A 25,464-nucleotide genomic window follows, 5' to 3' on the forward strand; every position below is an offset into this window, starting at 1 on the left:
GGAGGTTGCCTACTAGGAATTTGATTTCACTTGTCCAGCACTTAAAGTAAATGTTTGTTCTGATTGAGGAAAGGAGATTAGGTAAGGAGATTAGGTAAGGAAGTAACTCTGGGATATTGAGATGCAGCCATAGCCTTCTGGTAGGGTCAGTGGAGGTTCCACCAATCCCTCAAGGTAAACAATGGGCTGTCATCAAGGATTCTATTCAATCTGTATCGCTGAAGAAATGTAAAGGTCATTTACAATTGAGCCAACATATGTAGCGCTTACTGTGACTCAGTGGCATAGGTAGCCTAGTGTGTTGGGTCAGCAACCGCAAGGTTGCTAGATCAAATCCCTGAGCTGACAAGGTAAAAGTCTGTTGTTCTGCCCCTGAACAAGACAGTTAACCCACTGTTCCTAGGCTGTCATTGTAAATAAGAATTTGTTCTTAACTGACTTGCCTAGTTAAATAAAAAATGCAGGAACATTTCATTCACACTGTAATGCTGAACTTCGATACAGATTGAATAGAGCCCAAAGACTTCAACATCTTCTACATAACCTGATTTTCATTCATCAATTTCTAAAAGTAGCTAACATACAACGTATGAACAAATTGTTAACATCATGTCTCTCATTTTGGTTCCTCTCTCTTCACAGGGGGAAAAAGGACCTCCTGGGCCTTCTGGCCCACCAGTAAGTTACTGTGTATGCATGTTCAAGGGTGTTCATGCACCTTACTCAACATCTCTGATGTGTGTGTATACCTGACCATGGCTGTGTCTCTGTTTGTAGGGGTTGAAGGGGGACCCAGGTGAGCCTGGTCCAGATGGACCTCCCGGAGAGAACGGCATCGACGTAAGTCTTCTATCTATTAGATGCGGAGTGTGTGAGAGAGCGTTACAAAAAGAGATTGAAAAAGGATGAGTTTGTGAAGAAGAACAAGAGAAACAAGAGAAAAATAGAGAGAGAGAAAGAGAAAAAAGAAAGAGAGAGAGAGAGAAAGAGAAAAAAGAAAGAGAGAGAGAGAGAGAGGGAGAAAGAGAAAAAGAAAGAGAGAGAGAGAGAAAGAGAGAAATAGAGAGAGAGAAAAAAAAGAGAGAGAGAGAGAAAGAGAGAAATAGAGAGAGAGAAAAAAGAAAGAGAGAGAGAGAGAAAGAGAAAAAAGAAAGAGAGAGAGAGAAAGAGAGAAAGAGAGAGAGAGAGAGAGGGAGAAAGAGAGAAATAGAGAGAGAGAAAAAAAGAGAGAGAGAGAGAGAGAAAGAGAAAAAAGAAAGAGAGAGAGAGAAAGAGAGAAAGAGAGAGAGAGGGAGAGAGAGAGGGAGAGAAAGAGAGAAAGTGTGTGTGTTTCAAATCAAATCAAATTTTATTTGTCACATACACATAAGCAGATGTTAATGCGAGTGTAGCGAAATGCTTGTGCTTCTAGTTCCGACCATGCAGTGAGTGTGTTTGTGTGTGTGTGTTTGTGTATGTGTGTGTTTGTGTGTATGTGTGTGTTTGTGTGTTTGTGTGTGTTTGGAGAAACCTCCAGGAAAAGAAAAGCATTGATGTAAATCCTGATGCATTAATATATTTTAAACAGCTAGAAAGACTGAGCTTCATGTTGTAATGAATGAAGGTGGCTGTTTTGAGGAAACTGCTTCGCTCTAACCAAGGGACTAGGAAGTCAATCTGCTCGTCCCACAGTCACACGCTGAGAGACATTCCACAGGGATTTGTTTTCCTGCTGATTATCTGGACGTGTCAAATCCAATCAGACCACTGTTCCACTGTTATAATGGGAATTTAGGTCTCACGCAGAAATCCCTACCTGCACTTGTTGTATGAGACTAATTCCTAATGAATCTTTTTGTTTCTTCTTTACCCTCGCTCTCTCTCTTCGTCACTCTGTCTCTACAGGGTTTGATGGGACCAAAGGGAGACGGCGGCCCTATTGGGAACCCTGGACCTAAAGTAAGATGGAGCATCTCAATAGTCCAAAGCAATGATTCTCAAATTTGGGTCACGGCTCGGTAGTTTCTGGGTCACGGCTCGGTAGTTTCTGGGTCACGGCTCGGTAGTTTCTGGGTCACGGCTCGGTAGTTTCTGGGTCACGGCTCGGTAGTTTCTGGGTCACGGCTCGGTAGTTTCTGGGTCACGGCTCGGTAGTTTCTGGGTCACGGCTCGGTAGTTTCTGGGTCACGGCTCGGTAGTTTCTGGGTGAAATGTTTTTTTATTTATTTTCATTTGAAAGAAAAAAGACTCCAGTCTCAACTTAAAGGACTTAAACCAGTTAGAAAGCATGTAGAAAGTATAATGAACCTGCATTTTAAAATGCTTTTATCTCTGAACTATTTTCCTTCAATCTAAGTATTTTCAATGTAGAGTTATTAGCAGCGCTATATAGCAGATCGGGCTGATTTAGTGGTCTCAAACCAGTGAGCTTACCAACATTCTTCATCAACAATATGAGCAATGTGAAGTTATTGACAATTAAAAAGGTAGGAATGTTGTTCCCTTGCCATATATTTGCTACATTTACTATCAATTTAGCATCAATTTTTTTTTTCCAAGTTGCATTTTGGTAAAAATAAATTGAGAAGCGACTATTTTACTAAGACTGGTTCCATTTGAGTCCAGAGGCAAAACTAGTTGAGGCCCACTGGTCTAAAGTGCCTCGATTCTTCTCCTCACGGACACCTTTTCTGAATCCCCTCTTTGCTCTGCTCTGGTTGATTGAAAACGTACCAGAAGTGAACTGGAATGACAGCTAGACTACTAGCCTAGGTGCCCGTCTGTTTCAGAACTTAACAACACTAACATTGTGTTACCGAAACAGAAACAGGCTGTCAACCAGGTCATAGTAGTCAGCCATTGGATGTCTGTAGTGAACTGTGAGAGAATAAACCCTCATGTTGTTGTTGTTGTTTATTGTTGTTTTCTACAGGGCCAGCCTGGACCTGGTGGTGAACCTGGACCCACTGTAAGTACTAACAGGCTCAACAGAACCTGAGCACTGTTCAGTACAGACTACATATAACCTGATCACTACAAAACCACAGGGACTAATCCTCCGTCATAAATAGGGCCCAGGGTTTTCCCGGGGGGGTGCTAGTCATACGGGCTACATAACACTGTCATCACAGCTTTTGGCAGCTGATTCTACAATCACTAGCCTCTTCCACCAGTCATGTACAATCAACCTGGTCTCAGAGCATTTGGTATTATATGTTATACTTTGTATGGTATGTATTAATTAGTGGTTCTCCATCACCCACTTTGTATGATATGCTGCAAATTAAAATTTGCATTATATGTTATGAATTTGCAAAACTTACAATATGTTACAAATTTGCAAAACATGATATGTTATGAATTCTAGCTAGGCGGCTAGGTGGCTAACATTAGCTAGCTCGCTAGGGTTAGGGGTTAGGGTTAGGTGAAGGGTTAACTAACATGCTATGTGGTTGCAAAGTAGCTAAAAAGTAGTAAGTAGTTGAAAAGTTGCTTATTAGCTCAAATCAAATCAAATTGTATTTGTCACATGCGCTGCTGTAGACCTTACCGTGAAATGCTTACTTACAAGCCCTTAACCAACAGTGCAGTTCAAGAAGAGTTAAGAAAATATTTTCCAAATAATCTAAAGTTTTTAAAAAAAATCAAAAAATCAATAAAAGTAACATTATAAAATAACAATAACGAGGCTATATACAGGGGGCACTGGTACTGAATCAATATGCAGGGGTACAGGCTAGTTGAGGTAATTTGTACATATAGGTGGGGGTAAAGGGACTTTGCATAGATAATATACAGTGAGTAGCAGCAGTGTAAAAACAAAGGGGGGTCAATGTAAATAGTCTTTGTAGCCGTCTGATTAATTGTTCAGCAGTCTTATGGCTTGGAGTTAGAAGCTGTTAAGGAGCCTTTTGGACTTAGACTTGGCGCTCCGGTACCGCTTGCCATGCGGTAGCAGAGAGAACAGTCTATGACTTGGGTGACTGGAGTATTTGACAACATTTTGGGTCTTCCTCTGACACCGCCTGGTATATAGGTCTGGATGGCAGGAAGCTTGGCCCCAGTGATGTACTGGGCCGTTCACACTACCCTCTGTAGCGCCTTAAGGTCAGATACCGAGTAGTTGCCATACCAGGCGGTGATGCAACCGGTCAGGATGCTCTCGATGGTACAGCTGTAGAACTTTTTTTCGGGTTTGGGGACCCATGCCAAATCTTTTCATTCTCCTGAGGGGAAAAGGTGTTGTTTTGCCCTCAACTGTCTTTGTGTGAACCATGATAGTTTGTTGGTGATGTGGACACCAAGGAACTTGAAACTCTCTACCCGCTCCACTACAGCCCTTCTAGGTTAATGGGGGCTTGTTCGGAACAGGGAGTACAGGAGGAGACTTAGCACGCAAAATGCTAAAGTTGTCCGTGATCAGATTCGAACTCTCAACTTTTGGGTTGCAAGATGTTCGCGTTGTACACCCACCCATCCACCTCGACAAACCGCCCTTCTCTCATTTTAGCTTTAAGTAACCATCTGTCTTATGTAACCATACCAAATATAAAATATCATACTAAGTGCAGTGTCTCGGATTTACATACAGAACCATACGAAATGCTCTAGGACCAGGTTGGTATAGTGGGTTCAAGAACTCTGATACAGCCAGTCCGTTCTTCTAATGTTTTGGAGTCAGGGTAATCTGATCCTAGATCTGTGGTTAAGAATGAAGTCTTTCTCGCAGGTTGAGGAAGACTTCATGTAGTTACAGCAGAATACCACTAGGTGGTGGTATGTAGCTATATTTGACCGACTACTAGACAAACTACATTGACAGAGTGGAGTCAGTCAGTGATATGCATGGATGAATCACTGAATTACGTTAATTTCTTTGTTTATATTTCATTTCATCACTTATTATGACACATTGGACACACATTGATTGTCTCAGTCAGGGTTAGCTTGATGCTTGCTGTCTGTATTGTGTTCTGCCTCCGTAGACACAGATGCTCTTAATTGAAATAACAGAAGATAATTGTTTAAACAAATCATACATGACTCATTATGCACATTTGTTTGTGATTATACGATTATACTTAGACTTAACTAATCTCTAATCCCCCTTTCCCTCTCTGTAGGGACCCGGACTGCCTGGACTGGCTGTAAGTCAGCATTTTTTGATTATAAAGAATTAAAGTCATAAGCTAAATATTATTCTGAACTGAATTACACTGGTAGTGTATCCTCTTCTACTCAAAGGATAAATATCCTCCTCTCTATCTATCTATCTATCTATCTATCTATCTATCTATCTATCTATCTATCTATCTATCTATCTATCTATCTATCTATCTATCTATCTATCTATCTATCTATCTATCTATCTATCTATCTATCTATCTATCTATCTATCTATCTATCTATCTATCTATCTATCTATCTATCTATCTATCTATCTATCTATCTATCTATCTATCTATCTATCTATCTATCTATCTATCTATCTATCTATCTATCTATCTATCTATCTATCTATCTATCTATCTATATCTATCTATCTATCTATCTATCTATCTATCTATCTATCTATCTATCTATCTATCTATCTATCTACAGTGCCTTGCGAAAGTATTCGGCCCCCTTGAACTTTGCGACCTTTTGCCACATTTCAGGCTTCAAACATAAAGATATAAAACTGTATTTTTTCGTGAAGAATCAACAACAAGTGGGACACAATCATGAAGTGGAACAACATTTATTGGATATTTCAAACTTTTTTAACAAATCAAAAACTGAAAAATTGGGCGTGCAAAATTATTCAGCCCCCTTAAGTTAATACTTTGTAGCGCCACCTTTTGCTGCGATTACAGCTGTAAGTTGCTTGGGGTATGTCTCTATCAGTTTTGCACATCGAGAGACTGAATTTTTTTCCCATTCCTCCTTGCAAAACAGCTCGAGCTCAGTGAGGTTGGATGGAGAGCATTTGTGAACAGCAGTTTTCAGTTCTTTCCACAGATTCTCGATTGGATTCAGGTCTGGACTTTGACTTGGCCATTCTAACACCTGGATATGTTTATTTTTGAACCATTCCATTGTAGATTTTGCTTTATGTTTTGGATCATTGTCTTGTTGGAAGACAAATCTCCGTCCCAGTCTCAGGTCTTTTGCAGACTCCATCAGGTTGTCTTCCAGAATGGTCCTGTATTTGGCTCCATCCATCTTCCCATCAATTTTAACCATCTTCCCTGTCCCTGCTGAAGAAAAGCTGGCCCAAACAATGATGCTGCCACCACCATGTTTGACAGTGGGGATGGTGTGTTCAGGGTGATGAGCTGTGTTGCTTTTACGCCAAACATAACGTTTTGCATTATTGCCAAAAAGTTCAATTTTGGTTTCATCTGACCAGAGCACCTTCTTCCACATGTTTGGTGTGTCTCCCAGGTGGCTTGTGGCAAACTTTAAACAACACTTTTTATGGATATCTTTAAGAAATGGCTTTCTTCTTGCCACTCTTCCATAAAGGCCAGATTTGTGCAATATACGACTGATTGTTGTCCTATGGACAGAGTCTCCCACCTCAGCTGTAGATCTCTGCAGTTCATCCAGAGTGATCATGGGCCTCTTGGCTGCATCTCTGATCAGTCTTCTCCTTGTATGAGCTGAAAGTTTAGAGGGACGGCCAGGTCTTGGTAGATTTGCAGTGGTCTGATACTCCTTCCATTTCAATATTATCGCTTGCACAGTGCTCCTTGGGATGTTTAAAGCTTGGGAAATCTTTTTGTATCCAAATCCGGCTTTAAACTTCTTCACAACAGTATCTCGGACCTGCCTGGTGTGTTCCTTGTCCTTCATGATGCTCTCTGCGCTTTTATACGGAGACTTGATTACACACAGGTGGATTGTATTTATCATCATTAGTCATTTAGGTCAACATTGGATCATTCAGGGATCCTCACTGAACTTCTGGAGAGAGTTTGCTGCACTGAAAGTAAAGGGGCTGAATAATTTTGCACGCCCAATTTTTCAGTTTTTGATTTGTTAAAAAGGTTTGAAATATCCAATAAATGTCGTTCCACTTCATGATTGTGTCCGACTTGTTGTTGATTCTTCACAAAAAAATACAGTTTTATATCTTTATGTTTGAAGCCTGAAATGTGGGAAAAGGTCGCAAAGTTCAAGGGGGCCGAATACTTTCGCAAGGCACTGTATATACAGTGTTGTAACAATGTACAAATGGTTAAAGTACACAAGGGAAAATAAATAAACACATATGGGTTGTATTTACAATGGTGTTTGTTCTTCACTGGTTGCCCTTTTCTTGTGGCAACGGGTCACAAATCTTGCTGCTGTGATGGCACACTGTGGAATTTCACCCAGTAGATATGGGAGTTTATCAAAATTGGATTGGTTTTCGAATTCTTTGTGGATCTGTGTAATCTGAGGGAAATATGTTTCTCTAATATGGTCATACATTGGGCAGGAGGTTAGGAAGTGCAGCTCAGTTTCCACCTCATTTTGTGGGCAGTGAGCACATAGCCTGTCTTCTCTTGAGAGCCATGTCTGCCTACGGTGGCCTTTCTCAATAGCAAGACTATGCTCACTGAGTCTGTACATAGTCAAAGCTTTCCTTAAGTTTGGGTCAGTCACAGTGGTCAGGTATTCTGCCACTGTGTACTCTCTGTTTAGGGCCAAATAGCATTCTAGTTTGCTCTGTTTTTTTGTTAATTCTTTCCAATGTGTCAAGTAATTATCTTTTGTTTCTCATGATTTGCTTGGGTCTAATTGTGTTGCTGTCCTGGGTCTCTGTGGGGTGTGTTTGTGTTTGTGAACAGAGCCCCACGACCAGCTTGCTTAGTCGGCTCTTCTCCATGTTCATTTCTCTGTAGGTGATGGCTTTGTTATGGAAGGTTTGGGAATCACTTCTTTTTAGATGGTTGTAGAATTTTAAACGATTTTGATAATTTGTTCTACGTTGTACACAGAGGATGTGTTTGCAGAATTCTGCGTGCAGAGTCTCAATTTGGTGTTTGTCCCATTTTGTGAATTATTGGTTGGTGAGCGGACCCCAGACCTCACAACCATAAAGGGCAATGGGTTCTATAACTGATTCAAGTATTTTTAGCCAGATCCTAATTGGTATGTTGAAATTTATGTTTCTTTTGATGGCATAGAATGCCCTTCTTGCCTTGTTTCTCAGATCGTTCACAGTTTTGTGAAAGTTACCGGTGGCGCTGATGTTTAGGCCGAGGTATGTATAGTTTGTGATCTAGGGCAACGGTGTCTAGATGGAATTTGTTTTCGTGGTCCTGGCGACTGGACCTTTTTTGGAACCCTGTTATTTTTGTCTTACTGAGATTTACTGTCAGGGTCCAGGACTGGCATAATCTCTCTCTCTCTCTCTCTCTCTCTAGGGAGCCCCAGGCCCAATCGGCCTTCCCGGTGAGATTGGACAGACTGGACCTACGGTAAGACCCTCACCATTGTTGTCGAAGAAGACCGTTGTTGTCTTATGTCTGATAGCACACGTTATGTAATATGTTAGATACTCTTTATCGCTCATCTAATTCCCACCCTCGTTTTCCTCCCTCTTCTCTCAGGGCATATTGGGAGAACCTGGACCTCCAGGAATTCCAGGACCCCCAGGAAAACCAGTATGTTTACATCTAGAACCAGCAAGAAACCAGTAAATAAACACTTAGAACTAGTAAATACCAGTAAGTACACACCTAAAACCAGCAATAACCCAGTAAACAAACATCTAGTATTAGTAAAAACCAGAAAGGACACACCTAGCACTAGAAACCAGCTACTTAAAATCACCAAGAAACCAGGAAAATGCAGTAAGAAACCAGTAACCAAATAACAATGTTTAGTTACAAGCAAGAAACCAGTGTTCCAGCAATAACCCAGTAATCCCAGTCCAGATGACCGCCACATTCTCAGTGTAGCAGAGCAGCTCAATGCAACATCAACTCTACATTGTGCAGTGGGTGTATCTTAGCTCCCCAGTCTATTCTACAAGGTATACAGTATCTCTCTCCATGAGGGATTTCAGGTGGGGAGCAGCCTCATAGAGTGATGCTCCCAGCCATGGGGAGTCTATTTGTTTTGGTTTACTGGTGTTGCAGAGTAAATATATTCCCATTAGATCTGTCTCCCCTGTCTCATCTCACTGCTCCCTGCATACCTCAGCCCAGGGAGGCATGCTTTACTCTAATTCAGTATACACACACTCAGAACAGCTGCCCCAGCACTGTGTTAAACAAACTATCTGTATCTGTTTCCCTTCCCCTTTCTTTCTTTCTTTCTTTCTTTCTTTCTTTCTTTTTTAAATATTATTTCTTTCTTTCCTTTTAAAATTTTCTTTCTTTCTTTTTTAAATGTTCTTTCTTTCTTTCTCCCCCTTCTCAATCTGTCTCCAGGGTCCTCCGGGGAAGTTCTTGGGAGGAGAGGAGGGCAGTGCAGACTTCCAGGTAAGATCCCTCCACACCTCCACCCATCCTCATCGTTTATCTCTTCTCTTTGTACCTGTTCTAGTCTATTGCAGCGTTCTGGCCTTGCCCTTTGGATAGCTCCTTTCCCCTGGCTTAATACCTTACAGTTGACCCTAATTAAGCCTTACAAAGCAGTAACTCCTAGCCCAAAGCCTATAGGATCCACCCTCAAACCTAGAGCTCCTGGCAATCTGGTTGTAGCTTGTGATATATAGACACAGAACTTTCCGGTTCGCTGTCACTAAACCCCTATCGGTACAAGTCCTAAGTCAAGTCCTATGCTGAGTGCCCAACATAGGGGAGATAAATTCCACTCCTCTGTTCTCCACCCTATCTCTCATTAGAGATAGTGGCTTTGTCACTGAGATGGTTTACACTCTTGCTCTCATCCCTCTCTCTCCTTTCATCTAACACCGAAAGAGGATTCCCAGTCCTCCTTCGATCCCCTCTCTCCCTTCATTCATGTCCCTCTTTCATCCCTCCCTTAGTCTTCTCCTTAATCCAAGTCCCTCATAATGTGATGCCCTGCTGGGGATTTGACACCCATAGAAAAAGAGAGTCAGCACACTGATCAATTGGCCACTTTGTTTGCTTTTGGCTGAGAAACAAACTCAATTATACTTTGCATTTTACTTTGGTGTTCTTCTCACTCTCCTTCCCTCCTCGACCCTTCATCCTCTCTCTCTCTCTCTCTCTCTCTCTCTCACCCCTCTCTCTCCATAGTGTCCAATCAACTGCCCAGCAGGGCCTAAGGGTCCCCAGGGTCTGCAGGGGGTCAAGGTATGTGAGTCCTCATCATGAGAAAAACTAGATATTTACCCATCAAGACCTGAAATAAGGTTATTCTGTCATCTGTGTACAGTATTCCTGTCGGTGGAGTTGTAATTTATCAACTGAATAAATAGTTCATGATTGATTGATTGTTATATCTGTAAACTAACTAACTGTTCTGTTCTAGGGACACAAAGGTCGTGCTGGTGTGCTGGGAGAGCCAGGCAGCATTGGGAAACTGGTGAGTCCTAAATAGTCTGTCTATCTGACCGGCTGACTGTCTGTTTCTTTATGTTTCAGTCTATCTGTGTTTTGATCCGGGATCTATCTGAAGCATTTATATTCGAAAACAATATCTTACAATACTTCAGGGGTGTGAGAAGCAGTCTTTTTCATGCTTCCAATAAAACACACACACATGACCAGTAGATGAAGCAGGCTTAGCGCTAATGAGGCACGACTGGCACTAATCTGGGTGTGATTAGTCAGGCCTGGCCCGGGCAGCCAGGCATCACGCAGTGAGCCCAGATGAAAGGGATGGTTGAGAGCCAGGTACATGTGGAGTGGATAAGAGAGTAGGTGTTAGAGTGGCCGACTCGGCCTGAAGCATTAAGCATAACTAATGAGCCCCAGTAGTACCTGAGACAATCTTTCAGCCAGGAAGGTTTAGCACCTGATCTGCACTCTGCCTGTCTGACTGACTGTCTGTCTGGCTGTCTGTCTCAGTCTGGCTATGCTGATCACAGCTCAGTTAGACAGAGACACTCACTGGCCATCACACAGAGAACACTCCCTGGCCATCATACAGAGTACCCTCCCTGGCAATCACACAGAGTACACTCCCTGGCCATCATACAGAGAACACTCCCTGGCCATCATACAGAGTACACTCCCTGGCCAACCCTACAGAGTACACTCCCTGGTATCACACAGAGTAGACTCCCTGGCCATCATACAGAGAACACTCCCTGGCCATCATACAGAGAACACTCCCTGGCCATCATACAGAGTACACTCCCTGGCCATCATACAGAGTACACTCCCTGGCCATCATACAGAGAACACTCCCTGGCCATCATACAGAGAACACTCCCTGGCCATCATACAGAGAACACTCCCTGGCCATCATACAGAGAACACTCCCTGGCCATCATACAGAGAACACTCCCTGGCCATCATACAGAGAACACTCCCTGGCCATCATACAGAGTACACTCCCTGGCCATCATACAGAGAACACTCCCTGGCCATCATACAGAGAACACTCCCTGGCCATCATACAAAGAACACTTTATTCTACTGTCTTCAGTTGGCTGTTATTTACTGAGGAGTTATGTAGTAGCAGAGGTTACAGCTCACGATAGATACATGCATGAAATTTTATTGTCACACTTTTAATGTATTTCTGTCTCTCACTGTCTGTCTGTCTGTCTGTCTGTCTGTCTGTCTGTCTGTCTGTCTGTCTGTCTGTCTGTCTGTCTGTCTGTCTGTCTGTCTGTCTGTCTGTCTGTCTGTCTGTCTGTCTGTCTGTCTGTCTGTCTGTCTGTCTGTCTGTCTGTCTGTCTGTCTGTCTGTCTGCCTGCCTGTCTGCCTGTCTCTCTCTCTCTCTTTTTTTTCTCTCTTTCTCAGGGTACGAAGGGAGAGGTCGGCATCTCTGGTGAGCAGGGAATCCCAGGACCCCCGGTAATGACCTTTATCTATGTTAACAATGTTATGTATACATTATAGTACAGCAATATGGTCAGAGCACATATGTTGTTAGAATGTTGTGAGAATAAAATACAGATGTTAAGTCGTTTTTACTCATGCAACGTTGACAGAACGTCCTTTATTTCAACTCTCGCTTTCTCTCCGTCTCATAGGGTCCTATGGGATTGAGGGGTTACCCAGGAATGATGGGCCCCAAGGCAGAGGCGGTAAGTTACAACACACCTCTCTACCTCCTTTACCACACTCTCTCCATCCACCACATCCCCTCCTCCCCTGGTTTCTTTCTATCTGTACTATAAACACTACCTGTTACCTTCTAAGGGGACATTTGGAAAAAATCCAAAATCTCTCTTTTCTCTCACTCAATCCCTCCCTGTCTCTCTTTCTTCTCTCTCATGTGCTCTCTCTCTCTCTCTCTCTCTCGTGCTTTCTCTAATGAGAAAGGGTTGTCTGGGACCACTGTTCCTCCATCTGTAGTTAATGATCCAGGAAGGCCATCCATCTTAGCATTAGCATTAGCTGTGTTAGTCAAGTTAGCGCCCAGGCTAGGTGCCAAGCAGAATGCCTGGCTGTTGGTGTGTAGCGCTAAGTGCAAATCATCCTTTTATCACAGTGGTTAGGATCTTTGCGCTCGTTAGCATGCCCCATAGACACTGAAGGAAATTATAATAAATCACAGAACAACAACTTCTGAAGATGTGTTACACTTGCTAAAGTACCACAATCTCCTTCTGAAAGATAGACATAGACTACCTTCCGACATAGACTATCTTCAGAACACAGCTTACCTTCAGACACAGTCTACCTTCACACACAGTCTACCTTCAGACACAGTCTACCTTCAGACACAGTCTACCTTCACACACAGACTACCTTCAGACACAGTCTACCTTCAGACACAGCCTACCTTCAGAACACAGTCTACCTTCAGACACAGTCTACCTTCAGACACAGTCTACCTTCAGACAGTCTACCTTCAGACACAGTCTACCTTCAGACACAGTCTACCTTGAGACACAGTCTACCTTCAGACACAGTCAACCTTGAGACACAGTCTACCTTCACACACAGTCTACCTTCAGACACAGTCTACCTTGAGACACAGTCTACCTTCAGAACACAGTCTACCTTCAGACACAGTCTACCTTGAGACACAGTCTACCTTCAGACACAGTCTACCTTCAGACACAGTCTACCTTCAGACACAGTCTACCTTCAGACACAGTCAACCTTGAGACACAGTCTACCTTCAGACACAGTCTACCTTGAGACACAGTCTACCTTCACACACAGTCTACCTTCAGACACAGTCTACCTTGAGACACAGTCTACCTTCAGAACACAGTCTACCTTCAGACACAGTCTACCTTGAGACACAGTCTACCTTCAGACACAGTCTACCTTCAGACACAGTCTACCTTCAGACACAGTCTACCTTCAGACACAGTCTACCTTCAGAACACAGTCTACCTTCAGACACAGTCTACCTTGAGACACAGTCTACCTTCAGACACAGTCTACCTTCAGACACAGTCTACCTTCAGACACAGCTTACCAAACCCTGTGGAACTATGTAGGCTGTATTGTAACTTCAGAGATTCTTGTAAGAGTAGACACACACAAGTGACTAGCCATTTATTATTATTGACTAATTCTCATTTCCTGTCTCTCGCAGGGCCCTCGTGGTTACAAGGGCATCAATGGACCAGTTGGCCAACCTGGACCCCCAGTAAGTATCCAGGAGACTGATATTTGACATTGTGAGTTGATGGGTCTAATTGATCAATCTGATCAGAAGTGTTTGTCTCTCCTCTGTAGGGTGAGGAGGGACCTCAGGGACCACCTGGAGAGGCTGGGGAGAAAGGAGATTTAGTGAGTATTTTACCTAACAGCTATCCATCTTCTCATCAGTGTCTAACTTAATCACACGGATTATGATGATTATGATAGAGGTGTTGTTGATGATGATGTTGATGAAGATAATGATGTTTCTTACAGGGTGGTCGAGGTATCAAGGGCCCACAAGGAGCTGTTGGCAAGAAGGGAGAGAACGTGAGTGAACAAACACACTTCTATAATCACAATATGGTCTGGTATCTGCTATCACTACAATATAACACAGTCTGCTGTTCACACTATGTTCTGGTATCTGCTATTACTACAATATAACACAGTCTGCTGTTCACACTATGTTCTGGTATCTGCTATTACTACAATATAACACAGTCTGCTGTTCACACTATGTTCTGGTATCTGCTATTACTACAATATAACACAGTCTGCTGTTCACACTATGGTCTGGTATCTGCTATCACTACAATATAACACAGTCTGCTGTTCACACTATGGTCTGGTATCTGCTATCACTACAATATAACACAGTCTGCTGTTCACACTATGGTCTGGTATCTGCTATTACTACAATATAACACAGTCTGCTGTTCACACTATGTTCTGGTATCTGCTATTACTACAATATAACACAGTCTGCTGTTCACACTATGTTCTGGTATCTGCTATTACTACAATATAACACAGTCTGCTGTTCACACTATGTTCTGGTATCTGCTATCACTACAATATAACACAGTCTGCTGTTCACACTATGGTCTGGTATCTGCTATTACTACAATATAACACAGTCTGCTGTTCACACTATGGTCTGGTATCTGCTATTACTACAATATAACACAGTCTGCTGTTCACACTATGTTCTGGTATCTGCTATTACTACAATATAACACAGTCTGCTGTTCACACTATGGTCTGGTATCTGCTATTACTACAATATAACACAGTCTGCTGTTCACACTATGGTCTGGTATCTACTATCACTACAATATAACACAGTCTGCTGTTCACACTATGTTCTGGTATCTGCTATCACTACAATATAACACAGTCTGCTGTTCACACTATGTTCTGGTATCTGCTATCACTACAATATAACACAGTCTGCTGTTCACACTATGGTCTGGTATCTGCTATCACTACAATATAACACAGTCTGCTGTTCACACTATGTTCTGGTATCTGCTATTACTACAATATAACACAGTCTGCTGTTCACACTATGTTCTGGTATCTGCTATTACTACAATATAACACAGTCTGCTGTTCACACTATGTTCTGGTATCTGCTATTACTACAATATAACACAGTCTGCTGTTCACACTATGTTCTGGTATCTGCTATTACTACAATATAACACAGTCTGCTGTTCACACTATGTTCTGGTATCTGCTATTACTACAATATAACACAGTCTGCTGTTCACACTATGTTCTGGTATCTGCTATCACTACAATATAACACAGTCTGCTGTTCACACTATGTTCTGGTATCTGCTATTACTACAATATAACACAGTCTGCTGTTCACACTATGTTCTGGTATCTGCTATCACTACAATATAACACAGTCTGCTGTTCACACTATGGTCTGGTATCTGCTATCACTACAATATAACACAGTCTGCTGTTCACACTATGGTCTGGTATCTGCTATCACTACAATATAACACAGTCTGCTGTTCACACTATGTTCTGGTATCTGCTATTACTACAATATAACACAGTCTGCTGTTCACACTATGTTCTGGTATCTGCTATCACTACAATATAACACAGTCTGCTGTTCACACTATGGTCTGGTATCTGCTATCACTACAATATAACACAGTCTGCTGTTCACACTATGTTCTGGTATCTGCTATTACTACAATATAACACAGTCTGCTGTTCTGGTATCTGCTACAATATAACACAGTCTGTTCACACTATGTTCTGGTATCTGCTATCACTACAATATAACACAGTCTGCTGTTCACACTATGTTCTGGTATCTGCTATTACTACAATATAACACAGTCTGCTGTTCACACTATGGTCTGCTGTATCTGCTATCACTACAATATAACACAGTCTGCTGTTCACACTATGTTCTGGTATCTGCTATCACTACAATATAACACAGTCTGCTGTTCACACTATGGTCTGGTATCTGCTATTACTACAATATAACACAGTCTGCTGTTCACACTATGTTCTGGTATCTGCTATTACTACAATATAACACAGTCTGCTGTTCACACTATGGTCTGGTATCTGCTATTACTACAATATAACACAGTCTGCTGTTCACACTATGGTCTGGTATCTGCTATTACTACAATATAACACAGTTGCTGTTCACACTATGGTCTGGTATCTGCTATTACTACAATATAACACAGTCTGCTGTTCACACTATGTTCTGGTATCTGCTATTACTACAATATAACACAGTCTGCTGTTCACACTATGTTCTGGTATCTGCTATCACTACAATATAACACAGTCTGCTGTTCACACTATGTTCTGGTATCTGCTATTACTACAATATAACACAGTCTGCTGTTCACACTATGGTCTGGTATCTGCTATCACTACAATATAACACAGTCTGCTGTTCACACTATGTTCTGGTATCTGCTATCACTACAATATAACACAGTCTGCTGTTCACACTATGTTCTGGTATCTGCTATTACTACAATATAACACAGTCTGCTGTTCACACTATGGTCTGGTATCTGCTATTACTACAATATAACACAGTCTGCTGTTCACACTATGGTCTGGTATCTGCTATCACTACAATATAACACAGTCTGCTGTTCACACTATGTTCTGGTATCTGCTATCACTACAATATAACACAGTCTGCTGTTCACACTATGGTCTGGTATCTGCTATTACTACAATATAACACAGTCTGCTGTTCACACTATGTTCTGGTATCTGCTATTACTACAATATAACACAGTCTGCTGTTCACACTATGGTCTGGTATCTGCTATTACTACAATATAACACAGTCTGCTGTTCACACTATGGTCTGGTATCTGCTATTACTACAATATAACACAGTCTGCTGTTCACACTATGGTCTGGTATCTGCTATTACTACAATATAACACAGTCTGCTGTTCACACTATGTTCTGGTATCTGCTATTACTACAATATAACACAGTCTGCTGTTCACACTATGTTCTGGTATCTGCTATCACTACAATATAACACAGTCTGCTGTTCACACTATGTTCTGGTATCTGCTATTACTACAATATAACACAGTCTGCTGTTCACACTATGGTCTGGTATCTGCTATCACTACAATATAACACAGTCTGCTGTTCACACTATGTTCTGGTATCTGCTATCACTACAATATAACACAGTCTGCTGTTCACACTATGTTCTGGTATCTGCTATTACTACAATATAACACAGTCTGCTGTTCACACTATGTTCTGGTATCTGCTATTACTACAATATAACACAGTCTGCTGTTCACACTATGTTCTGGTATCTGCTATCACTACAATATAACACAGTCTGCTGTTCACACTATGGTCTGGTATCTGCTATTACTACAATATAACACAGTCTGCTGTTCACACTATGGTCTGGTATCTGCTATCACTACAATATAACACAGTCTGCTGTTCACACTATGGTCTGGTATCTGCTATTACTACAATATAACACAGTCTGCTGTTCACACTATGTTCTGGTATCTGCTATCACTACAATATAACACAGTCTGCTGTTCACACTATGTTCTGGTATCTGCTATTACTACAATATAACACAGTCTGCTGTTCACACTATGGTCTGGTATCTGCTATCACTACAATATAACACAGTCTGCTGTTCACACTATGGTCTGGTATCTGCTATCACTACAATATAACACAGTCTGCTGTTCACACTATGGTCTGGTATCTGCTATCACTACAATATAACACAGTCTGCTGTTCACACTATGGTCTGGTATCTGCTATCACTACAATATAACACAGTCTGCTGTTCAGACTATGTTCTGGTATCTGCTATCACTACAATATAACACAGTCTGCTGTTCACACTATGGTCTGGTATCTGCTATCACTACAATATAACACAGTCTGCTGTTCACACTATGTTCTGGTATCTGCTATCACTACAATATAACACAGTCTGCTGTTCACACTATGGTCTGGTATCTGCTATCACTACAATATAACACAGTCTGCTGTTCACACTATGTTCTGGTATCTGCTATCACTACAATATAACACAGTCTGCTGTTCACACTATGTTCTGGTATCTGCTATCACTACAATATAACACAGTCTGCTGTTCACACTATGGTCTGGTATCTGCTATCACTACAATATAACACAGTCCGCTGTTCACACTATGTTCTGGTATCTGCTATTACTACAATATAACACAGTCTGCTGTTCACACTATGTTCTGGTATCTGCTATCACTACAATATAACACAGTCTGCTGTTCACACTATGGTCTGGTATCTGCTATTACTACAATATAACACAGTCTGCTGTTCACACTATGTTCTGGTATCTGCTATTACTACAATATAACACAGTCTGCTGTTCACACTATGGTCTGGTATCTGCTATCACTACAATATAACACAGTCTGCTGTTCACACTATGTTCTGGTATCTGCTATCACTACAATATAACACAGTCTGCTGTTCACACTATGGTCTGGTATCTGCTATTACTACAATATAACACAGTCTGCTGTTCACACTATGTTCTGGTATCTGCTATTACTACAATATAACACAGTCTGCTGTTCACACTATGGTCTGGTATCTGCTATCACTACAATATAACACAGTCTGCTGTTCACACTATGTTCTGGTATCTGCTATTACTACAATATAACACAGTCTGCTGTTCACACTATGTTCTGGTATCTGCTATCACTACAATATAACACAGTCTGCTGTTCACACTATGTTCTGGTATCTGCTATCACTACAATATAACACAGTCTGCTGTTCACACTATGTTCTGGTATCTGCTATCACTACAATATAACACAGTCTGCTGTTCACACTATGTTCTGGTATCTGCTATCACTACAATATAACACAGTCTGCTGTTCACACTATGGTCTGGTATCTGCTATCACTACAATATAACACAGTCTGCTGTTCACACTATGTTCTGGTATCTGCTATTACTACAATATAACACAGTCTGCTGTTCACACTATGTTCTGGTATCTGCTATCACTACAATATAACACAGTCTGCTGTTCACACTATGTTCTGGTATCTGCTATCACTACAATATAACACAGTCTGCTGTTCACACTATGGTCTGGTATCTGCTATTACTACAATATAACACAGTCTGCTGTTCACACTATGTTCTGGTATCTGCTATTACTACAATATAACACAGTCTGCTGTTCACACTATGTTCTGGTATCTGCTATTACTACAATATAACACAGTCTGCTGTTCACACTATGGTCTGGTATCTGCTATTACTACAATATAACACAGTCTGCTGTTCACACTATGGTCTGGTATCTGCTATTACTACAATATAACACAGTCTGCTGTTCACACTATGTTCTGGTATCTGCTATTACTACAATATAACACAGTCTGCTGTTCACACTATGGTCTGGTATCTGCTATTACTACAATATAACACAGTCTGCTGTTCACACTATGGTCTGGTATCTGCTATTACTACAATATAACACAGTCTGCTGTTCACACTATGGTCTGGTATCTGCTATCACTACAATATAACACAGTCTGGTGTTCACACTATGGTCTGGTATCTTCTACTACTACAATAAAACACACATATCTACTGTAGTAATACCAGTGTTGGAGATATGGTTAGCCATACAGTATCATGTTAACTCATGTCTGGTGTTTCAGGGTCTGCCTGGTATCGATGGAAAGGATGGCACTCCTGGCATCCCTGGAATCAAGGTAAGGCCTGGCGTATATTTCATCTATGCACCTATCCCTGTATCCTACCTGGATTATTGGTGATGATGGTGATGGTGATGATGATAGTGAGGATGATGATAATGCTGTTTATCATAGTGATGATAGTGATGATGATAATGGTATTGATGATAGTGATGATGATAATGATGAGGATGATGTTGATGATAATGATGATGGTGGTGATAATGATAATGATGATAGTGATGATGATGATGATGATGATAGCGATGATGATGATGATGATGATGATGATGATGATGATAGTGGTGATAATGATTATGGTGATGATGCTGTTGATGCTAGTGATGGTAATCCTGATGATGATTATGATTGTGATGATGGTGGTGTTGATGATATTTATGATAGTGATGATGATAGTGGTGATAGTGATGATGATGATGATGATAGTGGTGATGATGATTATGATGATGATGATGATGCTGTTGATGGTAGTGATGATGATACTGTTGCTGATAGTGATGGTAATCATGATGATGATGATGGTGGTGTTGATGATAGTTATGATGATAGTGGTGATAGTGAGTATGATGATGATGATGATGATGATGATGATGATGATGATGATGATGATGATGATAGTGGTGATGATGATAGTTATGATGATAGTGATGATAATGATGAGTCTCTTCTTCTTCTTCTCTACAGGGTGCCCCAGGGCAGGCTGGGAGGCCTGGTGGTCCCGGTCACCAGGGAACAGCAGTTAGTAACACATTTAGTATCAACTGTATGTGTACGTGTGTGTGTGTGTGCGTGTGTGAGTGTGTGTACATTGCGGTGTGTTTGTGAGAGAAAGAGAGAGAGAGACCACCATCTAATATCCACTATAATTATCCTATCATTATTTATGATTATGTGAGAGAGAGAGAGAGAGAGAGAGAGAGAGAGAGAGAGAGAGAGAGAGAGATTAACCTCAGTTAGTCCATGTAAACAAGCTCTAAACCCTCATTGTCACCCAGAACACGCAAAGGGTCTTCTCACCACCATAAATCACCCCCCACCTGCACAGAACCCCAAAAAACAGAAAGAACAACGTTTTGCTGTGAATTATGTGTGTGTGTGTGTGTGTGTGTGTGTGTGTTTTCTGGGCAAGTGTCCAGCTTGACTCTTAGACTCAAGCCATTTTGGAATTTAAACCACCTTGAAATTGCTGCTTCTCTCCACCAGTGGGCGATTCCTTATAACAAGTGTATGTGTGTGTGTGTTTGTGTGGTGTCTGTGTGGTGTGTGTGTGTGTGTGTGTGTCTGTGTGGTGTGTGTGTCTGTGTGGTGTGTGTGTGTGCCTGTGTGGTGTGTGTGTCTGTGTGGTGTGTGTGTGTGCCTGTGTGGTGTGTGTGTCTGTGTGGTGTGTGTGTGTCTGTGTGGTGTGTGTGTCTGTGTGGTGTGTGTGTGTCTGTGTGGTGTGTGTGTGTATGAGAGAGATAGAAAGGTAAAGAGAGTGGGATTTCAATGATACACACTATCAAAGTGTGACATTAACACAGCCACACTTTTAACACTGGCACTTAGTTTATCACCTACTTAGCAACACACACGCACGCACACACACACACACACACACACACAGCAGTGACTCTTACCTTTGTACCACATTGTCCATTGTCTCCAGGCAGACCAGGTGCTCCCTGTGAACGCAGATTAGTGAGATAACGAGGCAGTCACCTGTAAAGTAGAAACATAGAATAAGGGGTCGATTAGAAGTTCTTTATTTGACCTTTGACCTACTCTTTGGCCTTGTCTCACTCATAGGGTTTGCCTGGCAGCCCCGGAACCAAGGGTGGACCTGGAGGCAAGGTAAGGCTATGACCGTCTCCCCCCTGTTTTGTTGTCCTACTGCTTCAGCACAATAATACAGAACAATACAAACTAAAACACAAACTAAGACAAAGGAAGCTAATCCCTCAACTGATAACGGCAGGTAGCCTAGTGGTTAGAGGGGCGGCAGGTAGCCTAGTGGTTAGAGGGGCGGCAGGTAGCCTAGTGGTTAGAGGGGCGGCAGGTAGCCTAGTGGTTAGAGGGGCAGCAGGTAGCCTAGTGGTTAGAGGGGCGGCAGGTAGCCTAGTGGTTAGAGGGGCGGCAGGTAACCTAGTGGTTAGAGGGGCGGCAGGTAGCCTAGTGGTTAGAGGGGCGGCAGGTAGCCTAGTGGTTAGAGGGGCGGCAGGTAGCCTAGTGGTTAGAGGGGCGGCAGGTAGCCTAGTGGTTAGAGGGGCGGCAGGTAGCCTAGTGGTTAGAGGGGCGGCAGGTAACCTAGTGGTTAGAGGGGCAGCATGTAGCCTAGTGGTTAGAGGGGCGGCAGGTAGCCTAGTGGTTAGAGGGGCAGCAGGTAGCCTAGTGGTTAGAGGGGCAGCAGGTAACCTAGTGGTTAGAGGGGCAGCAGGTAATATAGTGGTTAGAGGGGCGGCAGGTAGCCTAGTGGTTAGAGGGGCGGCAGGTAGCCTAGTGGTTAGAGGGGCGGCAGGTAGCCTAGTGGTTAGAGGGGCGGCAGGTAGCCTAGTGTTTAGAGGGGCAGCAGGTAGCCTAGTGGTTAGAGGGGCAGCAGGTAACCTAGTGGTTAGAGGGGCAGCAGGTAATATAGTGGTTAGAGGGGCGGCAGGTAGCCTAGTGGTTAGAGGGGCGGCAGGTAGCCTAGTGGTTAGAGCGTTGGACTTGTAACCGAAAGGTTGCAAGATTGAATCCCTGAGCTGACAAGGTAAACATCTGTTTCCCTGCCCCTGAACAAGGCAGTTAACCAACTGTTCCTAGGCTATCATTGAAAATAAGAGTCTGTTCCTAGTTGACTTGCCTAGTTAAATAAAGGTTAAAAAAAAGACAACTTCATGTTCTGTTTCCTTTCAGGGAGAGCCTGGTCCCAGAGGTCATGTCGGAATGTCTGGTGCCCCAGGACCTCAGGTAGGCCACCTGCCCATATGTAGTGTATGTTCGTTTTCCACACACCAGACTACAGATTGTTATTGTGACTGTTGTTAACCTCTCTCTCAACTCAAATCAATTCAAGGGGCTTTATTTGCATGGGAAACATATGTTAACTTTGCCAAAGCAACTGAAGTAGATAATAAACAAAAGTGAAATAAACAATAAAAATGAACGGTAAACTTTAGACTCACAGAAGTTCTAAAATAATAAAGACATTTCAAATGTCATATTATGCCTATATACAGTGTTGTAACGATGTGTAAATGGTTAGAGTACAAAAGAGAAAATAAATAAGAATCAATATCGGTTGTATTGACGATGGTGTTTGTTCTTCACTGGTTGCCCTTTTCTTGTGGCAACAGGTCACAAATCTTGCTGCTGTGATGGCACACTGTGGTATTTCACCCAGTAGATATGGGAGTTAATCAAAATTGCGTTTGTTTTCAATTCAAATCAAATCAAAGTGTATTTGTCACGTGCGCCGAATACAACAGGTGTAGACCTTAGAGAGAAATGCTTACTTACAGGCTCTAACCAATAGTGCAAAAAGGTTTTAGGTGAACAATAGGTAAGTAAAGAAATAAAACAACAGTAAAAAGACAGGCTATATACAGTAGAGAGGCTATATACAGTAGCGAGGCTATAAAAGTAGAGAGGCTACATACAGACACCGGTTAGTCAGGCTGATTGATGTAGTATGTACATGTAGATATGGTTAAAGTGACTATGCATATATGATGAACAGAGAGTAGCAGTAGCGTAAAAGAGGGGTTGGTGGGTGGTGGGTGGAGGGTGGGGGACACAATGCAGATAGCCCGGTTAGCCAATGTGCGGGAGCACTTATTGGTCGGCCCAATTGAGGTAGTATGTACATTAATGTATAGTTAAAGTGTCTATGCCTACATGATAAACAGAGAGTAGCAGCAGCGTCAAAAGAGGGGTTGGGGGGGCACACAACGCAAATAGTCCGGGTAGCCATTTGATTACCTGTTCAGGAGTCTTATGGCTTGGGGGTAAAAACTGTTGAGAAGCCTTTTTGTCCTAGACTTGGTACTCCGGTACCGCTTGCCAAGCGGTTGTAGAGAGAACAGTCTATGACTAGGGTGGCTGGGGTCTTTGACAATTTGTAGGGCCTTCCTCTGACACCACCTGTTGTAGAGGTCCTGGATGGCAGGCAACTTAGCACCAGTGATGTACTGGGCCGTACCCACTACACTCTGTAGTGCCTTGCGGTTGGAGGCCGAGCAATTGCCATACCAGGCAGTGATGCAACCAGTCAGGATGCTCTCGATGTTGCAGCTGTAGAATGTTTTGAGTATCACAGGACCCATGCCAAATCTTGTTAGTTTCCTGAGGGGGAATAGGCTCTTCACGACTGTCTTGGTGTGTTTGGACCGTTCTAGTTTGTTGTTGATGTAGACACCAAGTAACTTGAAGCTCTCCACCTGCTCCACTACAGCCCTGTGGATGAGAATGGGGACGTGCTCGGTGCTCCTTTTCCTGTAGTCCACAATCATCTCCTTTGTCTTGGTTACGTTGAGGGATAGGTTGTTACTCTGGCACCACCCGGCCAGGTCTCTGACCTCCTCCCTATAGGCAGTCTCGTCATTGTTGGTGATCAGGCCAACCACTGTTGTGTCGTCTGCAAACTTAATGATGGTGTTGGAGTCATGCCTGGCCATACAGTCGTTGGTGAACAGGGAGTACAAGAGGGGACTGAGTACGCACCCCTGGGGAGCTCCAGTGTTGAGGATCAGCGTGGCAGATGTGTTGCTTTGTGGATCTGTGTAATCTGAGGGAAATGTGTGTCTCTAATATGGCCATTAATTTGTCAGGAGGTTAGGAAGTGCAGCTCAGTTTCCACCTCATTTTTTGGGCAGTGTGCACATAGCCTGTCTTCTCTGGAGAGCCAGGTCTGCCCCCCGCGGCCTTTCTCAATAGCAAGGCTATGCTCACTGAGTGTCATGCCCTGACCTTAGAGAGCCTTTTTATTTCTTTATTTGGTTAGGTCAGGGTGTGAATTGGGTGGGCATTCTAGTTTGTCTGTTTCTTTGTTGGCCGGGTGTGATTCCCAATCAGAGGCAGCTGTCTATCATTGTCTCTGATTGGGAATCATACTTAGGCAGCCTTTTTTCCCACCTGTGTTTGTGGGTAATTATTTATTTTCTGTGAGTGTTTGTGTGCGCCACGGTTGCGTCACGTTCGGTTTCTGTTTACCTGTTTTTTGTGAAAGTTTCACTCCAATTAAAGATGTGGAATTACATGCACGCTGAGCCTTGGCTAATTTATGACAGGGTGTTTGAAGACAGCGAGCGTGACACTGAGTCTGTACATAGTCAAAGCTTTCCTTAAGTTTGGGTCAGTCACTGTGGTCAGGTATTCTGCCACTGTGTTCTCTGTTTAGGGCCAAATAGTATTCTAGTTTGCTCTGTTTTTTGGGGAGAATTCTTTCCAATGTGTCAAGTAATTCTCTTTTTGTTTCTCATGATTTGCTTGGGTCTCTTTGTGCTGCTCTCCTGGGGCTCTGTGGGGTGTGTTTGTGTTTGTGAATAGAGCCCCAGGACCAGCTTGCTTAAGGAACTCTTCTCCAGGTTCATCTCTCTGTAGGTGATGGCTTTGTTATGGAAGGTTTTGGAATCGCTTCCTCTTAGGTAGTTGTAGAATTTAACATCTCTTTTCTGGATTTTGGTTATTTGGTGTTCTACGTTGTACACTGAGGATGTGTTTGCAGAATCCGCATGCAGTCTCAATTTGGTGTTTGTCCATTTTGTGAA

At 42.5% G+C, this 25,464-nt stretch overlaps 1 protein-coding gene across 1 annotated transcript in view; it reads left to right on the plus strand.

The window, feature by feature from the left end:
* LOC112234309 (collagen alpha-2(IX) chain-like) overlaps window positions 1-25,464 on the plus strand; it is a 43,584-nt gene that overhangs the window by 3,130 nt on the left and 14,990 nt on the right. Inside the window, exons 3-21 of the mRNA XM_042310030.1 lie at window positions 643-678; window positions 778-840; window positions 1,885-1,938; window positions 2,912-2,947; window positions 5,103-5,126; window positions 8,376-8,429; window positions 8,562-8,615; window positions 9,387-9,437; window positions 10,182-10,238; window positions 10,417-10,470; window positions 11,859-11,912; window positions 12,092-12,145; window positions 13,615-13,668; window positions 13,758-13,811; window positions 13,938-13,991; window positions 19,685-19,738; window positions 20,426-20,479; window positions 21,527-21,571; window positions 22,613-22,666. Of these exons, the coding sequence (XP_042165964.1) occupies window positions 643-678; window positions 778-840; window positions 1,885-1,938; window positions 2,912-2,947; window positions 5,103-5,126; window positions 8,376-8,429; window positions 8,562-8,615; window positions 9,387-9,437; window positions 10,182-10,238; window positions 10,417-10,470; window positions 11,859-11,912; window positions 12,092-12,145; window positions 13,615-13,668; window positions 13,758-13,811; window positions 13,938-13,991; window positions 19,685-19,738; window positions 20,426-20,479; window positions 21,527-21,571; window positions 22,613-22,666 (960 nt within the window). The remainder of the gene's footprint in view (window positions 1-642; window positions 679-777; window positions 841-1,884; window positions 1,939-2,911; window positions 2,948-5,102; window positions 5,127-8,375; window positions 8,430-8,561; window positions 8,616-9,386; window positions 9,438-10,181; window positions 10,239-10,416; window positions 10,471-11,858; window positions 11,913-12,091; window positions 12,146-13,614; window positions 13,669-13,757; window positions 13,812-13,937; window positions 13,992-19,684; window positions 19,739-20,425; window positions 20,480-21,526; window positions 21,572-22,612; window positions 22,667-25,464) is intronic.

The sequence above is a fragment of the Oncorhynchus tshawytscha genome, linkage group LG31 (assembly GCF_018296145.1).
Source record: "Oncorhynchus tshawytscha isolate Ot180627B linkage group LG31, Otsh_v2.0, whole genome shotgun sequence".
Lineage (NCBI taxonomy): Eukaryota > Metazoa > Chordata > Actinopteri > Salmoniformes > Salmonidae > Oncorhynchus > Oncorhynchus tshawytscha.